Here is an 11,647-nt window from a genome sequence, read left to right on the forward strand (position 1 = left end):
CCAAATCTTCTGAATTTTTGTTTATCTTTCTGCTTATTTGTTTCTTATTTCTGTGTTGTTTTGTTGTGTGGAAATAATTGCACTTCTGTAAGTGCTCATGAGAGCTTCTTGTTTCATAGAGCAGGTTGATGAGGTGGCAGAATAATGGATCTTAACTTTGCTGATTATCAGGCATTAGCTTTATTACTTGTGGTCTTTGAACCCCCAGGCTTTGTCCTTGATGGTTTTTGTGATAAGGCCGGCTGATATAATAGATATTTTATTACTTTAGTCATCAAAAGTTATATTATGAAGTTATTTATAGACTTATAATGGCGATTTCCAAAAATAGCTACTGCCACTAATTTGCATGGAGAGATTAGTACGTTAGTCAAATGCTAAGCTTAGTTAGGTTTTCTTTTGTCCAAAGATGAAAGAACCTGGTGAGGCAAGTTGAAATCTTGAATCAATCGAGACTTTGCTCAGTCTGATTTATAAACTCAACCCCTCTAGTCGCCTTACCAACTTTGACATATCTTCATGTTTCATAATAGGCATTAATGATTAGAAAACTGTTAAGCTTAATTATTTACTTTAAATCGATTCAAAGCTACATTTTTCCTTGAGCCAATACATACTTTTCTTGGATTTCCTGCTAAGTGGTTTTTGCCATTACCTTAAATGAATATTAACTTTTTCATTGAAGACCTTAGGGTGAGCAATTTCAGAGCGTTTATTAACATTAATGCATATGTAAAGCTTTAAAATGACACCAGATTGTTTTAGAAAATGTGTGTGTTTCTATGTGGAGTGTATAGCTGAAGAGCATGTGTTATTATTTTTTCCTCTGACATGCAGTGAGCGACAACAGCAAGCAGAAAAGTGATGGCATTTTCCTAAATCTTTAAACTTCTTTAGTCTTATCCATCCGTTATCTTCCGGTTATCTGGGGTTGGGTTGCGAGGGGAACAGCCTAATTAGGGAGCCCTAGACTTCCCAGCCACTTGGGCCAGCTCCTCAGGAGAAATCACAAGGTGTTCCCAGGGAAACATAGTCCCTCCTGGGTCATCTGGGTCTCCTCCTGGTGGACGTGTCCAGGAGGCATCCAAACCAGATGCCAAGGTCACCTCGACTGGCTCCTCTCAACGTGGAGAAGCAGTGACTTTACACTTAGTCCTTCCTGAGTGACTGAGCTTCTCACCTTTTCTCTAAGAGAGAGCCCAGAAACCCTGTGGAGGAAACTCATTAAGTCATTTCAGCCGCTTGTACCATCAATCTTGTTCTTTTGGTTACTACCTAAAGCTCATGACCATAGATGAGGGTACGAATGTAGATCGACCAGTAAATCGAGCTACCTCTTCACCCTAACAGAGTGGTACATTCACCAAGGTAATCAAAATGGATCTCTTCAACATCTTGGGTGGGTCTAGAAATTTTGTCCATAAAGATTATGAACAGAATTGGTGACAAATGACAACCTTGTTGGAGTCCAATTGTCACTGGAAACGAGCCCAACTTATTGTTACAAATCCGAACTAAGCTTTGACACCAGTCAACTCTTTCGATATGCAAGATAATTTGCCTTATGAAAGATGTCATACCATTTGAACTTTTTTCACATTTTGCCACATTACAGCCAGACTTTATTGTATTTATTGGGATTTTATGTGTCAGACCAAGAGTAACTATGTGTGTTGGAAAACTAACACACATTGCTCTGGAGGCAACATCCTCAAGGTGATACAGGTGGTGGCACCATTATACTTTGGTTTTCTTCTACATGGAATGGTGAATAAGGGACAGAGAGGTGTTATTGGCTCTAGGATAGTGAGAACTAAATCATATCCCACTACTTAGCATTGCAAAGAACAGGGGAAGGTTTGGTGAATCAGCAAAAGTCTTCCCTTCCCGGCATACAGCCACAAAACGAGCTCAAAATATCATTACAGAGCATTATTCACATATTTGTTGTGAAAACAAACTGTCGTGATCTGATTGAAAAGACGAATGTTAGGAGTTGTTGGTCCATTATACGCCGACGTCCTTCTTTCTCCAGCATGACTCGATCTTTATCATGATTGCGGAGAATCATTCCAGCCTTGTTTTGATGCTGATGAGCCCTGCCGTACAGTTGTTTGTCTTCTTTCAGTATTCACATAAAAACACGTGCTGGAGCGTGCTTCTTTTGTCAGCAAACAATACAGCCAAGGTCAGATTTCAAGTCATTAGCCAGGCTTTCACTGTGCACATAAATCACTGTGGTGTATCAGTAATAAGGAAGTTTACCTGTTAAGAGGGCCTTTAATGGCTCTTTAGAAGTCATGTGAAGTGCCTTGGGCATATTCCTGTAATTTGTAGTCTTATATTAACTCTCATTTTCTTCACGAATGAGGACATTTCTCTTGAGCCAGCTAGCTCTCTCTAACTTACTTCTTTCAATAAACGGAGCATAGAGAGTCATTAGAGACATTTATTCAGTCAGTTATATAACTATTATGGATTCAATATCTTAGTATATGTCAGGCTACTCCTCCTGGCTTTATCTTTACTGATTGCACTGGGATATATATAGACAGAAATACCAGTTGTAAAAATGAAGACTTTCTGTCAACCAATATTAGTCATTCGTGTTTCTGTTTTAGTTGCAAGCATCATAAAAGTGCTGAAATCTTGAAACTTTTCCTAATGTAACATTTCAGCCTTTTTCTAGTGGAAATCTCCACATGTTTATATGTCCTGGTGATTCATGCAAAAGAGCCTCCAGATCTGAGGAAATACTACTCACAGTGCCATAAAGTGCAGCCGCAGAACAACATGTGCCATTCAGCATATAATATTAGTAATCAATTTTCCAGAACTCGAGCAATGAGCACCTTTATCTCTCGTTTGCCGTTTATGACTTGGGTTAATGATTAAGCAACGTCTTTGTGTCCCCTAGGATGGAGGACATATCTGACCCCCTTTGTTAAGTTTTCTGAGGGTTGATCCGAGGAGTTAACCAATAGCTGGCAGTCGGCGTATGGCCATGAGTATAAAGGTGGGCCATTTGGGAGTTGGCAAGTTTATGCATTAGAAACTCGACACAGCAGCGGAGATCTCTATAAATCTAATCACTGCCTAGTTTTTGCATTCAATAGTCAAGGATCACTGATACTCAGATCTGCACCTGCTACTGAGTTGCTGGATGTCTGAAGACTGCTGTTTTACTATTTACACACTTGACCTCTAAGAATCTTGTCCAGCATTCATAATGGAGAGGCTGAAGTCAAACGGAGGGGGTCATGTCAACTCGGCTTTTGATTCCAACCTTGGTGACCCTCCGATCTATGAAGAGACCGAATTCTCCAACAACGAGCACCGGACGGTCAGACCCTCTGTGATGAGTGCTTTCGGGCATGACACTTTAGACCGGGTGCCCAACATCGACTTCTACCGTAATGCCGGCAGCGTGAGTGGTCACCGAGCGGTGAGACCATCCCTGCAGGAACTCCACGATGTTTTCCAGAAGGTGAGTGCATGTCTATTGAAATCATGATGCTCCATGTGAACTAGGTGACTTTTTTTTCTTATATCCTGTTTTCTCTTTTGTTGTGCTTTCTTTTCACTCTAAAAATTTGTTTCAAAAGCAACTTTCTTCTGAAACATTAACTCAGTTCTGCTTCTGAGAGATAATTACGCTCAGAGAAGAGTGAGTGTTGCTGCTTGAAAGATCAAATAAATTCACAGTGTCTGTATCTGCCTGTATCTATCTCATACTCTTTATCTTAAACCTTGTAAAACTAAAACAGAAAGCTGTTAAAATGTTATTTTTGATACTAAGCAGCAATCAGCACACTTGGCACACTTTATTTGCTTTTACTGCTGTTTATTTGGCCCTGTTGGCTAAGACATGAGGTCATGGGTCACTTAGGTTTATAGCATTGCACTAGATAATCTTTTTTGAATGGATATAAAAATGATGGATTGAAGCAGGTGCTGCAATGACATTTGTGGAACTTTGATTTTTGCAAAAGACTGTATCGTAAGATGTTAATGTGCACCATCCAAATATCAAATTTACATCTTAGAAATTTGACTAGCAATCCTTAAGACATGATGCACAGAGGGAAAGGAAATATATAAACTTCCCTTCATGAAAAGACAGAGGACAGATGTGACTGTGAATGTGTCCGATGCAGATGAAACAAATTTCCAATGTAACTACTTAATTAAAAAAAAAAATTCTCTTTCTTTTAAAGAATGGGGCGATCTCTGTACCTGAAACGGTGACAGACGATGGCGAGGGGAGCGAAGGGACCCCCTCTGATGATCTGGAGTCTGCCGCTCCGATTGATGTCACCAAAGGAGCAGTGAAGTTTGGCTGGATAAGGGGGGTTCTGGTGAGTTTTGCTCTTGAAGCTCCCTCTGAGTAACACAGATCTGTGCAAAAAAGGTATTTGCATATTTATCGTAATGACTCTGTCTCAAAAACTAGAATATGAAGCAAATTGACATTATGTTTATGTACATGTTTTTCTGTAAATATGGGTTCTGCTAACAGACAAATAAGAAATATGTTACAGCTGCCATAGAAAGTCCTTTAACAAATCTTGATCTATGCTGTCTAATTCTTTTACTTTGCAGGTAAGATGCATGTTAAACATCTGGGGTGTCATGTTGTTCATCCGTCTGTCCTGGGTTTTTGGTCAGGCAGGTTGGGGTAAGTGAAACATTTATACTCTTTACACAGTCTTAACATTCCAAATCAAAGCTTTAACATTTTTAAGGACTTTTATTTGACTTTCTTACAAAATCCTGGTTCAGGCTCATAGTGTTGTCCATTTAAATTCTCTCACATTAATCAGAGGTGCTAGGTTTTCATAAATGAAGAGACTAGGAACACTGCAAAATTACACATTTTAAAGCTGAAATGGATATATCTTGGAATAATTTCATTGCCTTTCTGAGCTCCACTCCACAGATAAAAAGTCTCCTCTGCAGCATTTAGTGAATGTGAATGATTTAGCTATAATGGTCTCTAGAATTGCATAAAATGATTTAAGACTATTATTCAATAATAGTTTCGGGTCAGAAATGAGCATTTTCAAAATATCTATAAGATGGATTTTTTTTTTTTTTTGATAAAACACTGTGTTTTATTTCTATCTTGTTGAACATGCTGGTTGAGTTATAATGCATCCTAATCCTGAACTGTGTCATGCTAACATTTCAGGTTTGGGAATCGTGGTCATCGCTCTCAGCTGTGTGGTCACCACCATCACAGGCCTCTCCATGTCTGCCATTTGCACTAACGGAGTTGTTAGAGGAGGTAGGTCAGCGAATCAGCCGCCACACTTCATATTTAGAAAAACACAGTGACGGGATAATTTAGCACAATTATTGACTAACCTTCCATGCTGGTATTTTATTCATAACTAATAACTGCTACCGCAGCCAGCCTGGGCGAGTAAAACATTATTTATAAGTATTCGCTGCGACAACGCACCCTCTCTGTGACACAAAATCTTTCAGTGGGAGAATGAAGTGACCAAAAGAACAGTGTTTGCCGATAAAGTCACAAAGCCTTGAGACTACATCTGAATGTCACTTTCCAAGCCTTATTCCCTCTTTTACAGCTTTGCACTGACATAAAATCAATCAATAAGTGATTTAGTGATTAATCATCCACTACCGATATCAGTCTTCAGATGTACCCTGATCATGTATGTGGCAAAATGCAACATGTGATTCTGTTGCAGATACCCTCACCAGCCAGAAGCTCTCACTCGAAACACTAAGTGTTTAGAAATGTGTCATCGACTGAAAGAAAGACACCACTGATCATTTGACACATTAGCTGATGAGTTACATTTCTTGTCTATATTTCCTAATTTGCTGAAAATGAACTTTGTGGCATTATTGCCATACCCACACATAAAAAGATGTATGACTTTCACGCCTACATTTTTTTTTCCAGTTTTATAAACATATGTAGTTTTTTTCTGCTCCATTAGAAGAATCACAGTATGTGTTTTCTGTCTTCTAATAAGTATATTGATAATTGTTTGACTGTATGCACTTTATTTACTGCAAATGGTAAATCACTCTGCTACATCATCTAATTTTTACCTTTAAAACAAACTAAAAAGACTTCTATGACAGGACACTGGAAAACATGCATTTATTTTAAAACCAGAGTCTTTCTTAAAATCGCCTGGACAATTTGCTTGAACTAAAAGGAAATCTTTTTGAACCATTTTGTTTCATCAGGAGGAGCTTACTACTTGATATCACGCAGCTTGGGACCAGAGTTTGGAGGGTCGATTGGACTCATTTTCGCCTTCGCCAATGCAGTGGCTGTGGCCATGTATGTGGTGGGCTTTGCAGAGACGGTGGTGGATTTGCTCAAGGTGTGTAATGCTTTAAGGATCTGAGTGCTACACAAAACACACCGAGGTATCCAAGTGCTTATTTGCCTTATCTCTTTTTATTCTGCTCAGGAATATGCCCATCTGATGGTAGATGAAATGAATGACATCAGGATCATTGGCTGCATTACAGTGGTGTTGCTCTTGGGCATTTCGGTGGCTGGGATGGAATGGGAGGCAAAGGTGAGGCATTAACATTGTGCTTCTTGTGATTACCCTGGACTTGCTGTTGTAAAGGATTAAACTTAACTCAAACCTTTTCACGTCTTTCCCCCCTAAAAGGCCCAAATTGTTCTGCTCGTGATCTTGCTGGTGGCCATAGTGAATGTGTTTGTAGGAACAGCAATACCTGCAACTGAAGATAAGAAATCAAAGGGCTTCTTTGGATACAACAGTAAGATCCTGTTAATCTACCTCAAACTTATCCTGAAAAATATTAAAATTTTATTCACCAAAGTATAAACTAATACGCTCTTCTTTTCCAAATATCTATTTTTTTTTTTAACAGCCAAAATTTTTATGGAGAACTTTAAGCCAGCTTTTAGGAATGGTGAAACATTTTTCTCAGTGTTTGCCATCTTTTTCCCTGCGGCCACCGGTATCCTGGCTGGAGCAAACATCTCTGGAGACTTGCGGGTAATTTTTCAAAGCGGATATTTCTGCAGAAGTCAACATTTTTAACGTTTCCTCACACACATATGTTGTCTGTTAAACTACAGGACGCCCAGGCTGCCATACCCAAAGGTACACTGTTGGCCATCCTCATCACTGGTATCACTTACCTCGGCGTGGCACTTTGTGTCTGTAAGTGACCTGCAGTCTTTCCACTTGTTCTTCTGTTTTATTAACAAATTTTGATTTACTTGTCGTAAGATTCAAAGCATTTTGATGAAAAACTCACAGGCAAAACATCTGTCTTTTTTTTTTTTTTTGGTCAGCCGGTACCGTTGTCCGGGATGCCACAGGAAACACGACCGACCTTGTTACTTCTGGGATTCCTTGTAATGGCTCATCAGTAGTTGCCTGTGAACTAGGCTATAATTTTTCTTCTTGCGAAACAGAGCCGTGCAAGTTTGGGTTGATGAACAACTTCCAGGTAGGAAACCTTTCAAACACATTGGGGTTATGTCATCTCACAACAGAAGGGCATCCTTCACAGAGAGCCTTGTTGTCCGTCTCAAAATCTGCATTGCGTTTTCATGTAGAATAAAAACTTTTATTTCTCTCCCCTAATGCGTTCTCATCATCTCCCTTTTTTCAGGTAATGACCATGGTGTCTGGGTTTGGTCCCCTCATCACTGCAGGAACCTTCTCAGCCACACTTTCGTCAGCTCTGGCCTCTCTTGTTAGTGCTCCTAAAGTCTTCCAGGTAATTTTTTAAAATACATTGTAATAAAAAACAAGGTAATTTTGTTGTCATCAACGTCTCTAATCAAAGTTCTATCTTTGTTCAGGCTCTGTGCAAAGACAACATCTACAAAGCCCTGCACTTCTTTGCCAAAGGACACGGAAAGAACAACGAGCCGATCCGAGGCTACATCCTCACCTTCATTATTTCCATCGCCTTCATTCTCATTGGTCAGTAAATTAGTCAACCAACATCCGTACACTACTGTTACACAACGTCCACGTCTTTTCTGGCGCTCCTGGTTAAGTGGGAAATCCCACCTTACATACTGTTGTATAAACAATGGAAGTTCATCTTTTCACCATGGTTATTGAGGGGGATAGAAGTGGATTTCACTTTTCTATTTTCATGATAGATTTCACAGTGAGGTGATGAAAATAAATTGTCGCACACTCGAACAATAGTCATTGTCGAGACATGCGGTTGAGACATGCGGAGACAAAAATTTAAATCAGTTATCATTTAAATTTCACATGCACATAGCGGCCTCATGTCAGTGAATACCCCCAGCTAATCTATTTTTGTGTAATGTTGCTAAATCTCACTCAAAGAAACTTCCAAAATAAACTCTTCTCCACACACTGATGGTGTTTTCCATCAGAGTAAATGTGAGTTGGTTCCAAACTCCAGCAGACCATTTATCTTAGTACCAGAGCAGTTTGTGTGGTAGGGTTAGATTTTTTTGTAAAGAAAGAAAGCCAACCAAGCACACTAACCGAGGATTTCACCTCCAGTTGGAGACTTTTTGATTCCATACTAATGTCATCATTACATACCCTGTTTCAGTTCACAAGCTCCTGCTTGTACATTTTAAGATTTAGTCCTTCTTTGTACAGGTGATCTCAACACCATCGCTCCGATCATCTCAAACTTCTTCCTGGCATCTTACGCACTCATCAATTTCTCTTGTTTCCATGCTTCCTACGCCAAGTCTCCGGGTGAGTCTCCATCAAGCAGCTCAAAACTCCAAAGTATTTTATTGAGAAAATGCAAAGCCAGAGAAAAACAAAGCTGCTTAGATATGCATAACTGAATATGAGCAACCAACCTCTTTTTGTGATGCTTTCCCCAGGCTGGAGACCGGCATATAAATTCTACAACATGTGGCTGTCTCTGCTGGGAGCCCTGCTCTGCTGTGTCGTTATGTTTGTCATCAACTGGTGGGCCGCTCTGCTCACATATGGCATCGAAATTCTGCTCTACATTTACGTCACAGTCAAGAAGCCAGGTGAGCTTGTTTGCGAGCCTGGACGTGCTTGAGCGATTATTGAATATTAGAAGAACTAACCACTGATGAATCTAAACCTTTGTGTGCAGACGTGAACTGGGGGTCGTCCACACAGGCGGTGACCTTTGTGAGTGCAGTCAGCAACGCTTTGTCTTTGTCTGGTGTGGAAGATCATGTCAAGAACTTCAGGTAACAATCTGCTGCACTTTTGCCACATTTATACTTCGGTACACCTTGCCAGTGTCGACCTTGCTCAGCCTTCGGCGCTGTCTAAGAAAAATGTCCACCACGCCATTACATCACCAGCAGCCTTGATCACTGATACAAGGATGTCGCGTCCGGGCGTTCATGTTGTTTATGTCACATTCTCACCTTACAGCTGGAAATGTTGCTGCAGTTTTTCAAATCTGATCAATAAAAAATTGGTGAGCCTATGTGAATTGTAGACTCAGTTCTGCTGCTGTAATCCATCTACTTCAATGTTTTATGTGCTGCATAGGCAGAGATGGCATTCCTCATGCCTTGTATTACGTGGCTATTTAAGCTCCTTCAATTCTTGTCTGACATAAACAAGGCGCATTTGTCCACACAGCAATCACTCACTGGATATTTACATTTAGATGTCTAAATTTATCGATTGGCTGAGTTGTTATTTATGATAAGAAGCAATTGAATAAATGTGCCTAATAAAGCAGTGTGTAATTTAATGGTATAGTAAAAGCATTACACTTGATGATGATCTGCAATTTAACATTGGCATGCTCCTGTTTCTTATTCAGGCCTCAGATCTTGGTTCTAACTGGATCAGTGCGGGCCAGGCCAGCCCTCCTGGATTTGGCTCACTCCTTCACCAAAAACTATGGACTCTGTCTCAGCTGTGAGGTTTTGGTGGTAGGTTACAAAGTAATTTGTTATTTACAAATGCCCCATTGTAGTGCAACAGTGCTGATTTCACACAGAGTGTATGGTTCATAGAATATCAAGCAAGAATGAGAAAAATGTAAACGCTCTGGACAATCAGACTAACATTTCTCTGATTTCACATTCAGGTGTGTGTCCTGAATGCGCAAGTTGCATGTGTGGAAAGTCTTGTGCTCAGAATTGATCCCAGTTTTATGTTTTCTGACTTTTTTTCTTTTTTCAGGGTCCGAGATCCGAGGTCCTCCCAGCGATGAACAATGGGATGGAGAGGAACCAGCAGTGGCTCCATAAGAACAAACGCAAAGCCTTTTATGCTGCTGTGGCCTGCGACAATTTCAGGGAAGGTGCAGAAACTCTGCTGCAGGTCAGTGTGGATGGCATTTACACAATATGTCTGTAAAGAGGCAGGAAAACAAAAGCCAGTAACCTAATTTCTCCACAAGAACAATGTGCTATCAGTGGGATCTTATCAAAGGAACATGGGAAATGTGCAGAAGCATGTATCACTCTTTTTACTGCCTGTGAACTACTTTATAATGACCTGTCTTGAGAAACTTGTCAGGACATCGAAGCAGCAGGTAGAAGAGTAGAGAGTTATTGAGAAACAGTGAAACATTCTTATGGCTCTCACTATCATACTCCAGAGATAAAGCCATTGTTCATTGCCAGGATCACTCACTTCAAACAGCACAGAAGATTAAAAACTATAATTGATTAACGCTGCAGTGGACGAGTCCCTGCAGACAAAGAGAAACTTGCTGGCTTCTCTGGCCATAACTTCTGGCTGTAAAACAGAGTCAGGGCCATCTTGTGTACAGGACATTTTGATAGTTTCTGTAAGTGGCTTTAAGTCCATCAGCCTTTTGTATCACAGGGTGACAAGGTGTCTTATTGTTTCGGCTAACGGCTCGACCCGAGCTGAGGTTTTAAGAAGGTTTTTGTTTTGTTCGCAGGCTTCCGGTCTTGGCCGCATGAAACCTAACACGTTAATGATCGGCTTCAAGAGGAACTGGAGAACGGCAGAAACAGACGCAGTGCAGAGCTATGTGGGACTACTGCAGTACGTACCCAAAATGAACACCCAAACATGATAAAATCAAGGTCAGCAGTTAGAAATATCAAATAGATCTGCATGATAACCTTTGTTGCTCTTCATGACAGCGATGCATTTGACTTTGATTATGGGACACTGGTGCTGAGGATGAACCAGGGACTGGATGTGTCGCACCTTGTAGAAGAAGAAGGTCAGCATGAAGTTACTGTGTGATTCATGATACGGCATTTCAATATTCAAGTTCACAAGCAAATCTTTTAGGTCAAGGTTCTGCAATTACCTTGACCTAAGGTTGCTATTACTGTGGAGCTTTTGCTTTGTAAATTTGACCAAAAAATACAACTTTGCTACCATAGTAGCAAAGTTAGCTCTATCATCCAATACCACATATTTCGTGCAGGCAACAATAATACAAACAGATGGGCATGTTAAACTAGCGGTGTGCTTCACTTTGTAAAAGACCAGTGAATGCCACAACAATTACACAGTTTAAGAGGTTTTCACTAATAATACTGGCTAGATGTAGGATTATTTAACAAGCAAATGATTATTTACCTGCTGCTACGATTTGCAGCACAGTTTCTCTCCGCAATCCAATAGAAATAAATTAAAACTTTTCAACATAGCAAATTTGAGTTTGAGGAACAATG

At 40.2% G+C, this 11,647-nt stretch overlaps 1 protein-coding gene across 1 annotated transcript in view; it reads left to right on the forward strand.

The window, feature by feature from the left end:
• slc12a1 (solute carrier family 12 member 1) overlaps positions 1 to 11,647 on the forward strand; it is a 19,310-nt gene continuing 7,663 nt past the window's right edge. Inside the window, exons 1-19 of the mRNA XM_015015508.1 lie at positions 1 to 3,487; positions 4,218 to 4,358; positions 4,603 to 4,678; positions 5,192 to 5,287; positions 6,229 to 6,368; positions 6,459 to 6,569; positions 6,669 to 6,780; positions 6,895 to 7,022; positions 7,106 to 7,190; positions 7,325 to 7,482; positions 7,648 to 7,755; positions 7,841 to 7,964; positions 8,631 to 8,732; positions 8,867 to 9,022; positions 9,112 to 9,211; positions 9,802 to 9,913; positions 10,167 to 10,307; positions 10,897 to 11,003; positions 11,105 to 11,187. Of these exons, the coding sequence (XP_014870994.1) occupies positions 3,230 to 3,487; positions 4,218 to 4,358; positions 4,603 to 4,678; positions 5,192 to 5,287; positions 6,229 to 6,368; positions 6,459 to 6,569; positions 6,669 to 6,780; positions 6,895 to 7,022; positions 7,106 to 7,190; positions 7,325 to 7,482; positions 7,648 to 7,755; positions 7,841 to 7,964; positions 8,631 to 8,732; positions 8,867 to 9,022; positions 9,112 to 9,211; positions 9,802 to 9,913; positions 10,167 to 10,307; positions 10,897 to 11,003; positions 11,105 to 11,187 (2,338 nt within the window). The 5' untranslated portion in view covers positions 1 to 3,229. The remainder of the gene's footprint in view (positions 3,488 to 4,217; positions 4,359 to 4,602; positions 4,679 to 5,191; positions 5,288 to 6,228; positions 6,369 to 6,458; positions 6,570 to 6,668; positions 6,781 to 6,894; positions 7,023 to 7,105; positions 7,191 to 7,324; positions 7,483 to 7,647; positions 7,756 to 7,840; positions 7,965 to 8,630; positions 8,733 to 8,866; positions 9,023 to 9,111; positions 9,212 to 9,801; positions 9,914 to 10,166; positions 10,308 to 10,896; positions 11,004 to 11,104; positions 11,188 to 11,647) is intronic.

Source organism: Poecilia latipinna, unplaced genomic scaffold (genome assembly GCF_001443285.1).
Source record: "Poecilia latipinna isolate Pla-1442-1.1 unplaced genomic scaffold, P_latipinna-1.0 Scaffold1922, whole genome shotgun sequence".
Taxonomy (NCBI): Eukaryota; Metazoa; Chordata; class Actinopteri; order Cyprinodontiformes; family Poeciliidae; genus Poecilia; species Poecilia latipinna.